The 19,319-nt window shown below is 43.7% G+C and overlaps 2 protein-coding genes across 4 annotated transcripts in view; one reads left to right on the forward strand and one right to left on the reverse strand.

Moving 5' to 3' along the window:
• OSTF1 (osteoclast stimulating factor 1) overlaps positions 1-16,672 on the reverse strand; it is a 51,157-nt gene extending 34,485 nt beyond the window's left edge. Inside the window, exon 1 of the mRNA XM_046664302.1 lies at positions 16,547-16,672. Within this exon, the coding sequence (XP_046520258.1) occupies positions 16,547-16,580 (34 nt within the window). The 5' untranslated portion in view covers positions 16,581-16,672. The remainder of the gene's footprint in view (positions 1-16,546) is intronic.
• A 407-nt stretch (positions 16,673-17,079) lies between these two features.
• The window catches only part of NMRK1 (nicotinamide riboside kinase 1), a 26,416-nt gene continuing 24,176 nt past the window's right edge, over positions 17,080-19,319 (forward strand). Inside the window, exon 1 of one of the 3 annotated variants that reach the window (XM_046664305.1) lies at positions 17,080-17,173. The gene's annotated coding sequence lies outside the window, so the exon portion shown is untranslated. Of the gene's footprint in view, positions 17,282-18,456; positions 18,481-19,319 lie in introns of those variants that run through there. The other 2 variants (XM_046664304.1, XM_046664306.1) reach the window with 2 other exon arrangements.

Here is a 19,319-nt window from a genome sequence, read left to right on the forward strand (position 1 = left end):
AGTACATGTCTTGATATGTGCCAGAAATGACACCGAAGTAGGCATTTCACCATCTGGCCAGTCAAGCAAAGCTGAATGGCAGATTTAGGGAGAAATTTGAGGCGAAGGTGAATTTCTGAGTACTCTATGGTCATCTGTGTGTATATGTCTCTGTGTGTGTGTATATTTTTGTACGTCCCAGCTCATTAAGTATAATATATATCTTACAGGAGATCAAGGTCAAAAAAAGTTTGCAAGCCACTGCTCTAGACTATCTGATCAAATTAGAGATTTGCTACAGGACTCTCTAAAGAAGGGGTAATATTTCCTCTACTTTGTGAATTTCAAAATTCAGCTAGCATATAAAAAATAATATTCTCCCATCTCCCCCAAAAGCTGATAGTTATAACCAATAGAGCTTTCAAAAAGAAAGAAGAGGAAGAGAATTATTTGAATAAAGGAGAATCATGGAAAAATAAGAATTTACATATATACACATATATTTCTCATATTTGTCTAAGAAAATGCAGGGAGTATGAATCTTTTTAATTTATATCCTGTGGTATGGAAAAAATGTGTCGCCACCTCCAAGTAGTCACAGGGTGAGTAAAAGTATTGTTATTTCTACAAGGCCTATTTAAATTATTTTATGAAACACTCATGATGAAACAGGATGTTTTCTGCTCGAAAACAAAACAGGAGTCTATGTGAGAATATCCAAGAGTCAAGGCCATCATTTCGATTGCTGGGGTGAAAGGAAACAGCTGTGCTCTGCTGGGCCAACACAGGGCTCCCCTGGGCTTTGTGGAGTCCATTGCCCATAAATGCGACGATTCGCTCAGAACAGGCTTTTTGCTGAAGATTTCTATTCATGTCATTGCACAAAAGCCCACTGCTCTTGAAAATAAAACACAGAGGCTATAATCCTTGCAAAGAAAATCATCATGTGAGCGCAGCAGTGTCCAAGAGTGTCCAATGTAAAGAATAAGTTTCTTCCTTCACACTTATATTCTTGGATTAGTTAAATCAAATCCAATGAATTCTATTTGCATAAATACCTTCAAAAGATATAACTAAGAAAAAAGACTACGAACATTATATTTTCATTTCTCCTTACTCTAACACTACCTCTTCCTGCCACCCCCTTAAGCAATCCCCAAAAAAAAAACCTAAAGAATCTGAAACGTGTCTTGATTTCAGCTGCAGGAATGGCAGACTCGTTAAAAACAGTAGCCAGTGTGTTTTCTGACAAGAGGGTTCTGTTTATTAACAGTATGCCTTTCTTATCCATTTTTTTCCTTTGCTTATACTTCTCAGGGCCTTTCAGAAAACTTGGTTACTTTTACATCTTCTGGGGCCATAACTGCTGGTTATTTTCATTTCTTCTCCATAGTATAACATAAAAGTCCCAAAGAGCGGAGTTCAAAATTTCAAACGACAAGCTCATTGCCAACTATGTCTTGACTGGCTAAAAATTAGAGGAGGCAGCAATGGCCCCTAAAGACCCTCCACCCCAAGAAGAACTGCTTCCAAAGTCAGTTTGAGGAGACCACAGGGAAGAATAGAAGAAAACTCTTTGTTTTAGCTGTCAGAACTTAAAAAAAAGGCTACACTGGCCATGACATCTGCAAAAAGCAAACTGAGTCCAAGGCAATGCCTGCTTCTGTGTGAGTCGCAAGCTAAGGATGGCTTTACATCTTTAAACGGTTGGGAGGGGATCAAAAAAATAATATTTTGAGACACATGAAAATTATCTCAAATTCAAATTGCAGCATCCATAAATAAAGTTTTATTGGAACACGGCTAATATTTATGTACCATCCATAGCCGCTTTCACACTACAATGGCAGCGCGGAGCAGTGGCAACAGAGACCATCTGTGGCACACAAAGCTTAAAATATTTACTATCAGTCCCTTTACAGAAAAAGTCTGTCAACCCCTATCCTATGGTCCACGTTTCCTATAACTAACAAGTGAGATCAAAGGAGCATTACACCATAACATGAAGAGCTGTGGGACCAAATCTGCCTCTCACTGACCCATAAGCAGTCCGGGTCTCAGCCTCGTCCTGTGTGAAACGACTGGCGGGGCAGATGAGTCCACACCTCTAAGATCAAGACAGAAAATTCCCTAACACTAAAATCTCTAATCCCAAACTGAATTACCCATCTAAACTCACATTTACCAGACATCCACCACGTGCCGGACACCATGAAAAGTAGTAACTTACAGCAACTCATTTAATCCTCACAACAATCCTGGGGACGTAAATACCTTATTAACCCTCTTTTACAGCCAAGGAAAGTGAGCTTAGAGTGAGTGAACAACTATGTCAGGTCTAGACAGCCAGGAAGCAGCAAAGATGGGGTTTAAACCCAGGCCATCTGGCTCCGAGAGCCATACTCTGAACACTGTGGATGTGGCTCAGAGACCTGAGCTTTTAATGCTGATACCTGGGATTAAGTGAGACTAAACAAATTAATACACATAATATACTGGGGACTGTTCTAGAGACTGTGCCCATAAGTGTTAGTTACTGTTAATTATTACGAATTTTTGCCTTATTTGGGGGCTTATTCCTGTGTCTTTGTTCTCACTGACAAGACAGCATTATCAAAATCCTATTCCCATATATTAGGGAATTTATAATTTAAAATTCCCCGGCAGAGAAAACTTAATGCTTTTGTTAAGCAAACAAAGCGTAACATCTAATATTATATCCCTTAGTGGCCACTAAAGAATTAAATGTGAGTTTTCAGTTGTCATTTTTGAAACCTATTATCTATTGTCCTAGTCAGCTCAAGTTGCCATAACAAAATACCACAGACTGGGTGGTTTAAACAACAGACATTTATTTATCACAGTTCTAGAGATGGGAAGTCCAAGATCAAGGTGCCGGCCAATTCAGTCTCCAGGGAGAACCCTCTTCCTGGCAGGCAGAAGGCTCTCTTCACACTGCGTGCTCACACAGCCTTTCCCTGGTGTGCGAACACACACGGAGATCTCTCTCCCTCTTCTTATAAAGCCACTCACTCCAGCATGTGGGCCCCACCCTCAAATCCATCACATTGGGGGTTAAGGCTTCATTATATGAATAGGGGGTTGGGGGGTGGACATAAACATTCAGTCCATAACAGCTATGAACATTGAATTATAGAAAAAACAAAAATGCATGAACATGTACTTGTATACATATGTGAGAATATAGGTTACCATAATAATAAAAAAAGGTTTATCAGGTCCTTTAAAAATTAGCTTTTTGGGGCTATGTATATGTTTTACAATTATGTAAAAAAGGCTGGTGGTAATACCATATATATGACTGACTACGTCAATGACACGCATAGAAGAAAAATGGGAAGGAAACAACACCAAAATGTTAACAGTTATCTCTGGGTAGTAGAACTATGAGTCATGTTTATTTTCTTCTTTATTTTCTAAATTGTCAACAAAGAATAGGAATTCCATATATAACCAGGAAAACATGTTCTCTTTTAATGCCCTATTGAAGGACAACTTACAAGTTATTTTTACTTCATTTATCAGCTGAGTATTTTTTTTCTATTTTTTTTGTTTTTGTGAGGAAGATTAGCCCTGAGCTAACATCTGTGCCAATCTTCCTCTACTTTATATGTGAGACACCTCCACAGCATGGCTGATAAGTGGAGCAGGTCCATGCCCGGGATTGCAACCTGCGAACGCAGACCGCCGAAGCGGAGCCTGCAGAACTTTAACCATTAGGCCACAGGGATGGCCCCAGCAGAGTATTTTTTTAAATGAGTCCTCTTTGTTTCCCTGCTCTCACCAGGGGGAAAAAAAAAAAAAAAATCGGAGGAGACAAGCAGCAGCAACGGCAAGTATGCTCACAAAAGTGAGAATGCAGGGGACGTGTAAGTAACACTCTTAGGTCAGTGCAGGCTGTAGAGGATGTGGCATCAACTTTGATTTTGGAAAGATAACAGGAGACACCAATTCCAAGGTGGGGGTGGGTGAGTGGAGGCAGAGCCAGAATACAGAGCAGCATGCGGACGGAGGGGCTGTAGGCAGGAAGGGTGGTCCAGGAATGCCAAGCAGATCAATGTGCCTGAAGCCTGGCAGGAGAAATGGTGAGAGAGTAGGCTGGAAACACGAGCACAGAGAGGCCAGAGGTTTCTCAAATTTTTCCGAGACCCACAATAAGAAACATTGCACATCAGGACCCAGGTAATACACACACATTCTCTCACGAAACTAAAAAAAGTTTCACAAAAAATACTTATCCTTACTTTGAGTGATTCTGTTATTTTCTCTTCGTGTTCTAATCCCCGCCCCCTTCCCTCTCTCTTTCTTTCTGGGTCACCACTCGCAGTCCGAAAAAACGCCAGGGCAGAGCATTTAATATATGAATGTGTGTTAACAGTGTTTAGAGACCAAATGGAAATTTTTCAGATTTAGAGTATCTGGTACTCTTGGCAATAATAAAATGCTCTCAGAATATACTGAAAATGGCCTTGGTCTCAGCCCTCTATAGAGACACATGCTAGCAAGACAACATGATGATAAAAACGTCTCCTTTATTTAGAGCAGAATCTCTTTAAAACCTGAAGTAGGAACAAGGACATACACTGTATCTAAGAAAAAGAAAAGAGAATCTCTAGAAACATAGAACTGAGCTTAAGTGAGGTGCTCACTTGACGCTTACGTTGGTCACACAGGGGCCAAATCTGTAGCTGAGGGCTTTTTACTATTTCTAGTTAATATTAGAACTCTCACATAATAACACACGCTCTGGAAGTGCAAGATGTACTATCAAACACAAGAGGAAAAAGTAACTAGAGAGGAAAGAATAAGCAGTAACTGAAAACTGAGCCCCTCTCAGTTCAGAAAACAAAAGGATCCACTTTTCTTCTGCAGTGTATCTGAGAGACTCCACAAAAGTCCACATTCCAAAATTATAACAGAACCAGAACCAGGAAAGTGGGTTCAGAGGGGCCATCTATAGGAAACCAACATGAGGTCTAAGACATTCATTTCTTCCAAGATCATCTACTCACTAAGAAGACGACAGTCTTTAAACTGGAAACTGTTGCCCTAATTGGATCCTCTCTCAGGTAACATAACAGTGCTCCTTCAAAAGGTTTATAAAGTGTTCCTAAGAGTCACGTTGCTATCCTATGAAAGCAGTGAGCCTTGCCTGGTGGCCCTGGAAAGGTAGGACGTGACAACTCTGGTGGGAGCTACCCCCACCAGCCATTCCAGGGCCAGCCCTGGCATCTCCCTGCAGCCTCAGCTCAGGCAGCCGAGGCAGGGGGACGCCCCAGTCAATGAGTTCCTTCTCCCAACTAGCATGGTCCTGAAAGTCAAGGTTGTTTATGGAAGGCAGGGGCTAGCCAGAAATCTGGAGGGTCTGGGAAGACCCAAGGAGTCTGAGTGACTCCCAGAAAAGGCCAGGGGGAAATCCTAACCCAAAGAAATGGTCAGGTGTTTTCCCAAACCAGATCAGATTTCAGGAGAAAGAAGAGGGGCCCAAGAGAATAGAGTCCTTAGGATTTCCCCTAGAGAATAACAAGGCGAGACAAATGAAAAGCTGTGGTTTTCTAGGGCTGTAATTAAAACAGGGTAATTACAGGATCACTCTTGTGAAAATCTCCCTACCTCTCAAGGCCTAGTGGGAGCTGGGACAACACTGCTGATACACTGACATTCAGTAACTAACCTCAGTCATTCCAAAGCCCAAGGCATCTTTCAAAGCCATTCCTGAGGGTTGCAAGTTGCTGATGGATTTGCTTTTAATTCCTTTTCATTAATGTATGCCCAGAAGATCACTTATCTTTTTATGAACAAGGAGTCATGGGTGGGAGGAAGGCAGGGGATTGAGACATTGGAATTTGCCCTTAAACTTCTAGGAATACCCCTGGTCCCCTCCCAAACCCTTGAGCCTGCAGAACTATCTGCTCTTTACCATATGGATGGGTTGACAGTGAAAATAACCTCTGCCCACAGGGACAGAAGAGGGAAAAGTCAGGGCTCTCTAGGGCAGTGGCTTTCCACCCACACACAGCAGTCATGGAAATTGCAGGTTTCATAATAATTACCAGGAATGTGCCCTCCCTCTGTGCCCTGTGTCCAGAAGCAGAAATAACCCACCTTCTCTTGTCATCTGTCCTAACAAATTGTAGCTCTTCACCTATGGTCTTAAAGACACTTAGTGGAAAATTAATAATCAAGAGCACTATAATAATTTTTAGTTATGAACAGAATTTGTTTTGAGTTCTAAAGTCATAGCAATAAACTTACTCCCATTGTACGGGATCAGAATTGGCCCCCCCAAAATGGATCTCTTTGCCTTGCCTTTATTACTTTCAAGAACAAAAGACCTTGAAAGAAACTTTGACCTCCCCCTCAACTGCCTGAAAGAATTTAAGATAAAAGGTCTGTCCCTAGACAGGCCATCACCACAGATGACTCTGGGTATCAACAGACTGTGAGGATCCTTGCTAAGCTTATTCTTATCTACCAAACATTTGCTTTTCCATTTCCATGTGAATTGCCTTCCTCCCCTTTGAAGTCCCAAACCACTACCCCCAACACCCTTCTTTGTCTTTAGCTAAAGATAGTATTTAAGGGAACAGCCTCCACCATTTTGGCGAGTTACTCAGTTTCCTGGGTTTCTCCCATGTATACATGTTACAAAGCTTTGTTTGATTTTCTCCTGTTATTCTGTCTCATGTCAATTTAATTTGTAGCCCAGCCAGAAGGACCTAGAGTGGGTAGAGGAATTCTCTTCCTCCCCTACACAATCAGTACAATTCTATGTTCTTGAAATTCTCATTATGTCAGAATCCCTATAAATATAGAAATGTTATTTTCTTAAAAAAAAGACAGAGAGAGGCTTTTGGTTTCTTGTGCGAGATCCATGTAACTGACAGAACAATAGGTGGGTTGGGGACCAGTCTCAGAGGAAGAATTGTCATCCTTCTTCCAGAGAAAAGCACTGAAAACCCTTCTTTCTGGAATGAAAGATGAGAATTTCTATAAAGCAAGGTCTGCTGAATCCATGGCTTACAACTTTCACCTCCAAAAAAGACAGGAGAAAAGAACATCGGAGAAAGAAGATTCTGAACAAAATTTTGCACACAGAGTTAATTTCTAAAAACTAGCAGAAGACATATTCTTGAAGGTCAAGACTATGGAATTGACGTCATTGAGTGATAATCAACTTTATACATTTTCCAAACATAAAGGGCCTCAATGTGTTAATGGCCATTCATAAACAACCACATTTTGCGAGGCTTTCCTTGGAATCCATGCATGTAGAGCCCAGACACATTTCTGCAGTGCCACCCCAGTGTTCTCTTCCTCCAGGCTGCTGCAAAACAACTCCCTGCCTGGTGTAGCCAGAGCCTCAGAGAAATCAGATCAGACCTAATTAGGAACATATTAGGTCCCCACCCTAACACTCACCCCATCCTTTCATCTCTTTCTTTCTCCTCCGCGCCCTACAAAAAGCCCTTAAAGTATTTAACTCTTCCACGTGTTTGTATCCACATGGCACTGAGCATTGGGAGAAGCAGGAAGATGGGTAGGGGATCATCAAAAATATCCCAGGGCTCTCTAAGAAGCACAGGACTAAATTATTTAGAGATTTGGGAAATTATGTGAAAAGCCAGTCTCGGGCAATGAGATTTAGAATCAGATTTAGAATCAAATGAAGAAACTGAGGTCCAGAGTAGTCTAGAGACTGACTTATCAAGGTGACCTAGCAAGTTAACATAAAAAATTGGGGCCAAAACTTCATCCCAAAGCCACTATATTCTGCCTCCCTCTCCTCCCAATCACAGCTTGGTCCTAGAAGATCCACCCTATTAGCCCAGCTTTATGCCTAAAGTAGTATCATTAAAGAGTAGTTCAGAGCCGGTCCTGATGGCCTAGTGGTTAAAGTTCAGCACACTCTGCTTTCGAGGCCCAGGTTCGGTTCCCAGACACAGAACCACATGACTTGTCTGTCAGTAGCCATGCTGTGGCAGTGGCTCACATAGAAGAACTAGAAGGACATATAACTGCATCCTGGGGCTTTGGGGAGGGGAAAAAAAAAAGAGTACTTCATTCGAAAACAGAATTCCTTTCAGGAATCTTGTTTTTAGCTTATTTTACTTTTTAAGGTAAGCACCTTTGGGAAGAGTTGAGCACACAAGGTGAACTAGTCATCAGATGTGAAGCAGTGAGGTCGTTTTCAGAGTCCTGTGGAATTGAGAGAAGAGGAACCAAGTTCCAGGTGACGTCAGGACAGTCCCAAGCAAGATTCTGTTGGTAAAGCTTTCTGGGCATGTGGCCCTGGACCCTTGAGATGCCACAATCAGAGCTCAAACAACTGGCTACGGCATTCAGGTCTGCCAAAGGTTAGGTCTGAAGAAGAAAGGGCACCCAAGGGTAAATCCATCCAAGAGCTGACCCAGACCCAGACCAATCTTGGGGTCACAGCGCATCAAAAAGGCACAGATGTGTTAGCCAACCTGGTAGGGGGCATGTAGCCAAGTACAGGGAAAAAGCAGGCCAAAGGCAAGAGTGCAGGGCGGACTAGGCAGCAGACATCCCGGTGCCAGTCAACAAGAGAGTCTAGACATCAGAGGGACCCAGAACCAAGTATGAATCAGGAAATAGGCAGGAGCCCATTGTGGTAAACAGAGCTCCTACCAAGCCAGTGTCAAGTCCTAGGGACCCTTTACAGCCTCAATATTAAGGTACAGAATTGGTCCTGGAGAGTGGGAAGGTGTTAGGCAAAGATCAGAAGCAACCTGTCAATGGGACAGGCTCCTCGACAGAGGAAGTCAGCAGTCACCCTAAACAGCGACTCCTTCTTCACATATTAACATATTAATTCGCATATTAACATAGGTCCAGGTTCTAGTCGGCAGCTGCTTGGGTGACAGAGATTTAAAACCTGAGTGCAGAGGAATAAAAAAGAATGATTTATTCCCCAACAGAAAAATAAGGTTGAAACCAATCTCAAGTCTGGCACCCCATTCAGAAAACTAACTGGAGAAAATGGTTTCTGTCGCAGTGTTTCACAGCCAGTTCCCTTGCCTGAAAAAAGAGTGAGAATACCTTCCACTTACATCCTTCCAGGGTTCCTGTCAATGAACTTGCACTGACTCATCAAAAAAACAGACCCCAGAGCAGCCAGAAAACCCTGTAAACCTGGAGAGGCAACATTTTAGCGTTAGTCATAAGAGTCTGGTTTTCAAGCAAGGAAAGACTCCATGGAACCTTCCAACTCTGGAGTCTGAGATACCTGCCAACTGGGCCACAAGGCTGGAGGGGCTTCTCTCGGCCCGGCCGCCCTCACCCAGGCTCAGAGAGATAGAATTTGGAGGCATCCTCCCCGAAAGTACGGATTTGGTCAGGAGGTTCTTGAAGACACAGCCACTCCAGAATACTCTCCAGGTGGAAGTCATCTCTCTGTCTCATGCGAATGGGTTGATTCAAGTCCTCCCAGATGAGGGGATCTGGAAACAGAACCCGTGAGTTTCTCAGAACCAAGCAAAATCCCTGGAGGGGAGGGATGCCAGAGAGACTCTCTAGGGCTGCCTTCACATCCTCCTGAGGGCCTGAGGCAGCCCCTCCAGCAGGGGCATCAACTGAGTGGGTCTCTAGGGTCTTCCTTAATTTGAATACAAATTGCCTTCAGGCTCCCTGGGAATCTGGAACACTAGGCAGAAAAGATCCACATTGAGCGCATTCTTTGGTCCCCAGAATATAAAACCAAAGCAGTCTATCAAATTCTAAGGGATGCTAAAGAGTTTTAAAATCCCTTGCTTCTCAAAATGCAGAAATACAAAACTCTCCCCCAATCCTACCCCAAAGTAAGTTGAGGAATTTGCCTTGTGCCTTTCTAAAAACTCTACAGATGCCCAAACATAAAGCGAGAAATGACTGGCAAGAATTAATACAAAGGAGGTCGCCACGACAGTCCCACCAATGACCGGTTTAAGTGATTTGAAGCTGTGACCATCTTTAACCCATGGCTGCAAACTAAACACTCACAGCCATTGTTAACACTCTGACAAACAGATTGCAGATATGTAGATGGCTGACATGTGGACATTTCAATTCTCGATTTCTGTATGGAGGTACCATTTTCCATACACTGTTACACTACACCAATGGCTTTCTCTTTAATTTGAAACAAATTTCTCTGGTTCACAGTTCCATGTGTGTCTCCCTGGCTTCTCTGAGAGAGGCTCAGCCTTCAGGCAAACACGGATAGGAGGACATACCAAGTTCTCTCTTTTTGCCCAAGTCAAATGACTTTTCCGTCTTTTTTGCCTAGCAAAGTCTTTACTCAGCATTTAAGACCCTGCTTAAATTTCCCCTCTTCTGACACCTTTTCAGCTTCCTCAAGCTCCTTGCCTTGCACTTCCCAGCCCTCTGATCACACTTTGAAAATATCTCCTGTCTGTGCATTGTAATTTTTCTGTTTAAGGCACGGTCACACATTTTTCACAGGAAGGTAAATGGGTACAACCTCTTTGGAGAGCATTTTGGACATGTCTACGAAAATGACAATTGACACAACAATGCCACTGCCGGGACTTTCTCCTGTGGATTTACTCACACACGTAAGCAACAAGGCTGTTGCAACACTATTTGTTATAACAAAAGAGTGGAAATAATCTAAATGTGCATTAATATGGATCTGGTTAAATAAATACAATGGAATACTATGCAGTTGTTCAAACGAACAAGGAAGCTCTCTCTATACTGATATCTGTAATTTTTCCTCTAACTCCCTTAATTTGTTTGATAGAGAATCTTTTTTTTCCAGCTTTATTGAGGTATGATTGACAAATTGATAGAGAAACTTGACTTGACAGCTTACATCAGCCCACTGAAAGCTGTGTCTTCTCCTCCTCTCTCTAATGTACTCTGTCTTCCCCTGGGCACAAAGCAAGTGAGAACGACTTTGGCAATGGTTTTTCTTGGGCGAGAGCGAAGAGGTGAAGGGGTCTGGAATATGCCAACCTAAGATATGCCACTTTGGTATAAGGATGATTTTGAGCTGAAGGTAATTGAGAAAAAGTAGATACAGGAAGAACTCTCTGCCCTCCCTCGATCTGTCTAAAAGCAGGGCAAAAATTCCCCCTGTGAAAGTGTTTCCCCCCACCCCTGACCTGCCCACCAGACAAGAGGAGAACAACCCTTAACACCACTGACGGAGACAGCACCTAGATGAGTCTGCATATATACACCTTGCTAAAATAACCCTTATCTTCCATTAGTTTCCCCATATATTTATTTACCTTTCCACAATTTACTGCTGCTAGAAGCCCAAACCCCGCTTTCCTTTGACTAGTCACTTCTCAACAATGTATTGCCCTTTGTTAAAATGGTGCATAAGCTTCCAAGTCTAACCACTTCTTTGGGTTTTCACTTCTATTTTGTATAGCCCCTATGCAGGAAAAATTTAAAACATCAATTAAATGTGTATGCCTTCTTCTCCTCTTACTTTGTTTCTTTTTGTCAGTTTAATTTGCAGGACCCCTAGCAAAGCATAACAAGACAGAGGAAGGGTTTTTCCCTCCCTTACAGAGGCATGTCAGAAAAGCTCATGGCACTAGTCACATTGAAGTCAAGCCACGCAAGTGTTGAAATACAAAAGGGAGAGGACCTCATTATTTCCAGAAGAAGTGCCTTCCAGAAGTATTCCAGAAGAACCCCGCCTCCTGCCTTTGCTACTTTATAGTCAAGCTACAAGATGTGCCCAAGGACAGCCTCCCTCACCTTCTTCCAGACGAAAACTTCATTATGTATCAAGACTTTTTATGTATCTGTCACGCATAAAAAGTTTAGTTGCTGTGCAGTTACAAAGAAATAAAAGATTACTCTATGCTCAAAAAGTGCCTAACAGTCTAATACAGATTCAACGAAAGAGGGAAGTTACACAAAGCAAAAGCAAATAATACAACTGCAGAAGTTAATAAAAGTGGCTGACCAACAAAAATAGGTCTGTTTCTCTGCCCAAAATGCATACACTTAAGGCTTGTGTTCCATTCCCAGGTCAACCAACCACTTGCTAGCTTTGAGACCTTAAGTAGTTTTACTCAACCTCACTAAGTTCTACTTCACCCATAAAATGGGGATATTGGGATCCAACTCATAGGAAAGTTAGAATAATTAAATGAGACAGAGCATAAAAAGTGCTCAGCACAGTGCCTGACACTTAGAGCCAAATAAATGTTAACTATTACTACTATCATCATCATCATCATCATCATTCTGGAATTTTCAAGATGCTTCTCAAACTTTACTCTGCCATGAGGTAAAATGGAGCATCAAGTTTATAGAAACCATTCATGTGCCTATTTCAGGCCAATCCCACACTCTCACCTTAAACTAATTCATTTATTCGGAGGGAAAAAACTACACAAAGGTTCAGATTATCTTAGATGAAGACCTTTTTCCTCTCAAAGGTGCTACACAAACAGCATGTGTCACATCTTTGAAGTTTATGATGTTTTTACTGTGAATGCAAAAGAACCCAAAACGCTGACATTTGCTTCTTCAAAGTCCCACGAATTTATTTTCATAAGACACGTGAAATATTTATGCCACGTTACTTCCACCACCTAAATCAAGAAGTCATTTAAAAGAACTGAGCAAGGGAGAGCATCAGGCTTCCAGTGACAGAGGAGGGTTATCACACTGGCTGAGGGTGAGATGATTCTAGTCCAAATCACATTCAATATCCTCTGGCCCATCTGTACACCAAGTCTCAGAAAGAAGTCTCCTTTTAAAAAGTCTTTGTAAGAACAACCTGACAAGCCAGGCGGGTTCACCCTAACAGAACCTCAAGGCTTCAGAGGGTGGATGAAAGGAACAAAAACGTTATACGCATAAAATTGAGAGGCTGCAAGAGTTCAGTAGGAAAAGAGGGTCCCATAAAGAACAAGCTAAAGCCCATGGAATGTGACACATTTTAGCAGAGTGAGTACCACGGTGGCGCATGTAACAACGAGAGGCAAGAGTTTCAAAGACGGACACTGAGTGGCCAAAAGTGACCCCAAAGAAAAAAATCAGTAAGCAAGGAAATGTGACAGAATTGTTCTTCAAGCAGAGTGGAGGCGATACTATACAGACAGTAGGAAACATATGCCAACAACAGCAAGACACTTAAACCGAAACTGAGACACTGTTCTGAGAATAATTGTTTGTATTTTCTTTTTTGAATGAAATGGATTTGAAAAAGACGGAAAAAAAAAAAACCTGAGAGAAAACAGTGGTTATCACTAGATGATAAACAGGAATGATTTTTATATTTTTATCTATATATGCATTGTTTTGCTGTTCTATATTTTCTAAATTTTCCGTAATAAAAAATACATTACTTTTATCTTTAATTACAAGATTTTTTTTAACGAAATGGTAAGACCGGCCATCCAACTGTAGATATAGGACAACCTAAGCTATTATCTGTAGATACATAAATCTCCTCCATTAGACTCAAGACCTTCATGGACGAGACCTTATTTTCTTGTTCATTGGAACCCCAGCGTCTAGCACAGAGCCTACAATATTAGCTGCATATATTAAGAACTGTTTAGCAAATGAATATTGGATGTGGCCACAAACCCAAATCCTGGTACAACCTCAGGAAAGTGCAAAAGGACATGAAGTGGCAGGGTTCTCATGTCAGCATCTGACCAGGACTTTGAAAGGACCTTCCTTTCAAAACTGGTCCCTACATGAGGCATATGCCAATGATCCCAATAGATACACTAGCCCACATTATAACTTAACGGCCCTCGCTACTAAAATCTCTCATGAAGTCCTTTCTCCTCACCTGCTCCCCTCCTTTTAGCACTGCCTATGGAAGTCAGCCATGCTGTCTTGCCTGGATCTTATTTGCAGGAAGCTTTAGGGAGCACCACTGTGAAGTCCCACTTGTATTTTGAGGAGAGATGTCCAGTCCACTGCAACGTTTTCAGAGAACCCATGGGAGAAGTTCGTCTCACATCTCAGTGCCATTAAATAACTCTTCTCAGAGCAAGCAATACATTTTAATTTTACGAACCCTGGGATCCTTTAGAACCTCTGGAGGACCTTACAACAGGCATGCCTATAAGCTAACTTTTCCTCTAGTTTCTTCTTCTTCTTCCCTCCCTCTATGTGACCCTGCTCTCTTTATCTTTTTTTTTACTCTCATTTGGGATGAGGCAGGGTAGAAACAAACCAAAAAACCAAAAATTAAATACCCTGCCCCCACCCCCAATTCCAAGCTTGCTTCAGACGTTTTTACCCATTGGCTTGCCTGCAGGACAAGACAGTAAAGCAGAGCACCACTCGCCTTGGCACCACCAACTGGGGGTGACCTCTATGTGCATTTGTGACAAGAAAGTCTGAGGACCAGAGGCGCTTTCCTTTCCACTTCCTGCACACCAGCTCTGAATACACATGACCATGCATGTGAATGGTGCCCTGAGATGTAAGGCAGAATAACTCTGTGGTTAGAGCCCAGACTCTGGAGCCAGATTACTTGGGTTCTAGTTCTGCCCACTCCTCCCCATCCAGCTGCTGACCGTGGGCAAGTTACTAAACCTTTCTGTGCTTTCCTCCATTTCCCCCACCTGCGCAATGGGAACAATGATGATACTGACCTCTTAGGGTTGTTGTGAGAAGTAAACGAGTTAATACATGTAAACGTGATCAGATCAGCGCCGGGAACACAGGAAATGTGGGCCAATACTATAATAGGACGCTTTTGTTTTCAATTAAGCCAGGCCACACAAAGGTTCAAGTCTGATTCAAAGTAATATTTCTCATTATAAACTAGTAAACTAACAAACCAATCTCTGTGGTGACCTTATTTGAGTTTGGATCTCATTTATAAACTAGTGTGGAGTCAAAGCTCTCTCTCAACAGTGGTCATGTTCAACCATTTGCTTTCTGCTTCGCTGAAGAGAAGGAGAAAGCTGTGGTGTCAGACAAAAATGGTTCCTGGGAGTGGATCTCCAAGTAGTTATCAGTATGATCGCTAAACCACACCCGTGTGTGCATGAGAACACACACATCACTGTCACTGTCCCTCCAGCTGCAGCACAGACATCACTTACTGTCTAGAGAGTTAAAAAAAAAACCCTCACAAACAGCTTCTCAGGACCTTCTTTCAAGTACTTTGTTTAGCTATCAAAAAACAACTCGGCTTTGTTGGATACTTGAGGTCCTGATTTACATGAGTTTAGAAAGCTGCCACCTCCTACATAAGCACTTAAAGTGCAAATTCCTCATCAGATTTCACATCTAGAGAAGCACAGAGCCCAATTCTAGCCCCGCCCCATCTCTGCTCACAGCAAAGCCAAAGTCCCAGCAACCTCCTTCACAGCCACCCCACCCCACCAAAATTTAAGTCCTCAGTGAATCACTATGCCACATATATGAGTATGTACATAATTTTCTAGTAAAATGACTTGAAACTGCCACGTATGATGGCAAAGAAAGAAAACTGGATAATCATGAAAGTTCTAGTGCTTGACTAAAGTTAAGAAAAGTCAAGAAAAAAATTACTGAAATTTTACCCTCTTGCAATTAAGGTTACTTCGAAATCTGATATAAACGGAGAAATTTCAGCCTGCGGTATGCTGAATTTACATGAGATTGGAAGAAAAAAATCTAAGAGTATACCAGAGCCAATTATCTTTCATTTCCTAGGTTTCCCATAATCACCTACCAAATGAACGCACGAAGGAGTTTGTCGCAGTATTGAATTGAAATACGCCAGTCCCTTTTAAATTCTCCTTTCTCCACATCACAGAAATTATGCTAAGAATAGACTCAAAAATGAACAAGGACTATAGGCCAAGAAAACTGCTTTGAAGAACTTGGTAATCTCACCCTCCCCAGTTCAGCACGCCAAATTCATTGGTGGGAGCGGAGGCAAAGGACTTGTATTGCAATGATAAAGTGACACTTCCGAATAGTAATAGCCGAGATTACTCGGCCGCAGCCTAGATTCTTCTCGCCACGAGCACAAGTACAAAGTTCTCTAAATGCTTTTCCCAAGATTCCGAGGTCAATTTCAAACGCGGCTCCTCTCAAAAGTCCCAGAGGAGACTCGCTCACCCACCCCACCCTGCAAGAAGCGCACTTCCCGTTCGCGCTGGCCGGTCAAGAACTCTAACTTGACAGTGACACACAGTGAAATAAAAGAGGAAGTGGCTAAAAGACCAAACATTTCAAGACATATTTTTTAAAATTTTTTTTTTTAAAGAGATCAGTGGTTCTGTCTTCCAGGAAAGCTTCAATGGGACGTAGCCATCACACCCGCTGGAAAGCTGCAGCGAATGACAATGTTGCAAAACCGAGGGTGACTCCTCTTTAAAAATAAAATTTTAAAAAATCCTCGAAATCCTCTTGCTATCCAAAACGATCCCTTCCCTGTAGCGAATGCAACAAAGCTAACAACTCCCATCCTGGTGGATCGGATCTCGAAAGAGTGGCTCGGGCTGGGTACGTGCCTGGTCTGTCCTGCCAAGTGGCAGAGGAAGCGCAGGGCACCGAGGCGGCCAGGGGACCCGGGGAGCACCTTCCTTACCTGGTTTGACTGGTTTGGGTGGCGGCTTCGACATCTCGCTTCCTGGAGCGGCTGAACCCAAAGACCACGCACGAAAAACCGACCCAAGGCCTCGCCAGCTGGCACTCCGTGCGCCCCGAAGTTTCTTTTTGTCTCGTCTTCCGTGGAGCGCCTTCAGGGACCAGCGCCCACCCCTGGCTGCCGGACCAGCGGACGCAGGCACAGCCGCCCGGCGCAGCGCCCAGCCCCGCCCCGCGGCCGCCCTAGCCGCCCCGAGCGCGCTGCCGGGCCGACGAGGAAGTGGCCGCCGCCTCGCCGAGCGCTCATTGGCTCCCGGGCTGGCAGCTTCGGCGCGGCGGGAGCGCGGGCGGCGCGCACGGCGGCGCGCGCGGCGACGGAACCAGCCGGAGTGGAGCAGGGACGCCGCACGCGTGCTCCGGGGCCGCCCCGGCCGCGCGCGCCCCCAACGAGGAAGGGCTGGAGGCTGCAGCGGCGCGCGCCGGGCCGCGCTCCCCGGAGTCCCGTCCCGGCTCGGCCTTTCCGGGGTGCTGCAGCGGGCGCTGCGTCCCGCCCGGGTGGAACGGGACCCTCGGTTGCGCCCTCTACCTGGGCCGCCTCCGACCCGGGAGGGGCGGGGGGCCAAAGGAGGTGGGCCACTCAATTAGCCAGCTTTGGGGCTGGCGGCGAGTTAGTGACAGGCGCGCGCTCGGCCATCGCCTCTGCCCCTTTGCTTGTGAGCACTCGCCCTGGCGCCCGGTGAGTACCTGCCTGACCCCTGCGCCGCGCAGCCTCGCTGGGGCCTGGAGGTGCTGCTTCCAGAGGGTTCCTGCGCTGGAGCCGACCCTAGTTGCGTTTTTACGTTGCGTTACGACCCTAGTTTTTACATTTTTATATGGCCGAAGATAAATTGAAAGAAGAGTATTTTGTGGCACGTGAAAATTACATAAAATTCCAATTTCAGTGTCCATAAAGTTTTATTAGAACACAGCCACGCTCATTTGCATATGTATTGTCTGTGGCCGGTTTCATTTCACAACAGTTGAGCGGCTGTCCCCAAAGCTGAAAACATTTACTGTCTGGCGCTTCATGGAAGAAGTTTGCCGACCCCTGACCCAGCAGCTTGACTCGCCCGTGGGAGGCAGAGACTGGAGCGTGCGAGAAAGGCAGCGTGCGTGAGCACACCCAGTGTTAGAAACCAGTTGTATGTTGGGGGTAAGAAAAATGGAAAAGAAAAGATTTTACCTGAGAGTCTACGTAAAGTGAAGCTTCAGAGTTTCTAATAGGTTAGTGAAAGGTCGAGTGATCCCAAGAGAAAGGGCATGGATTTCATACTCAGAAACTCCAGCCTTGGGAGATTTCTGTTTACCAAAAGGGAGCAAAGTTTAAGCGACAAGAGGAAAAGACTTCCCTGCGGCATGGAAGAAGATATTCAAAATATCTATTGAATAAAATAAGTGAGTGAGAAGTCTGAAAACATGTCACTCTTTAAAAAATATGACTTCTCTTTAGACGCATTGAAAAGCACAATATTTTGTTAACAAGTTGTCATCCGTTTGTATTAGGGAGTTGCAGTCTTCCTTATAACCTGCTGATTCTGCACGTGCCACCTCTGGCCATCTTGCAGTTTAGAATCTAAAATGTACCATGTTTAGTAGTGAAATAAATTTAGTAAGCACGCAAGTTATGAAAAAAGGACACAGCATATTTTACTTAGGGTAAAAACAGTATTACAAAATTTGAAATTACTCCTTTTGAGTTTGCTCTTGGCGATCTTAGTCTGTTGTCTCGCTGTGCATGATACTCTCTGCTGTTGAGGAAAGCTTTTCAATTATTGGGAGAATAAAGTACATAAATATCCCACGTGATTGGAGGCGGTGTCTGTTCCTAGTAATCAGAAGCCCTGGATTGATGAGGCTGGAAAGTCCACTCCCTCCAGAGACCTGCAGTGATTTACGGTTTGTAGTTAGTCAAGCTTGTGTTCGCTTCATGGGGTCTGCTGCTGCTGTGTTTGGAGCCTGGCAACTCTTAATTGCAAGCTTTTTAAATGTGATTTTAAAGTAGTTCTTAAAGAGGGCATCAGGCAGTGAAATTACAGCCTGAACTTGGAGTTCACCAGAAGCTGCCTTGTGCGTCCAACACTGTTTTTGAAATAAATGGCTTCTGGGATTGCTACGCCTACCCTCACCCCAGCCCCTCAGCCCAGTCTCTTGCTTCTGCTTCTCCCAGTTCCCAGCCCTCCCACCACATTGTCACCTGTTCATTGCTAATGGACCTGTGCCCAACATTTACCCAAACACTGTCTTGGACAGGCTGAGACTGCTGATTAATATAAAGCTGAGAATTCCTGTTTTGGTAAAAATTTGCATTTGACTGTGGGAGTCCCCTCTTAAGCCCAAGGGATTTCCTAAGTAGGTTCTTGACCTTTCCTCACTCCTGGTTTCTCAATTCCAAGAGTTTCTACCTAAATAATCCCCTCAAGCCTATTTCCAGTGCCACAACCACACTTACTTGTTATTTACATGCTGTGTAATTGAAACAATTTTCTCACGCACAACTGTGGCAAGAAGCACAGGGGACCAGCACTTGCCATTCAGTGTGCACAGCAAATATACACCCCATCAATAATACATCAATAAAAATGACATCAGTTATACACGAGAGCCTCACAATTAAGCCAGCACATGTGCAACATCCTTTCTTTGCTCCTGGCAATAAAGTGCTTTTTAGCAGCTTGGAAAGGGGAAAAGTTAGCCTGCTTCGTTTAGTTTCGTTTCTGGCTTTTCCATCTTCTCCG

Source organism: Equus quagga, chromosome 6 (assembly GCF_021613505.1).
Source record: "Equus quagga isolate Etosha38 chromosome 6, UCLA_HA_Equagga_1.0, whole genome shotgun sequence".
Classification (NCBI taxonomy): domain Eukaryota; kingdom Metazoa; phylum Chordata; class Mammalia; order Perissodactyla; family Equidae; genus Equus; species Equus quagga.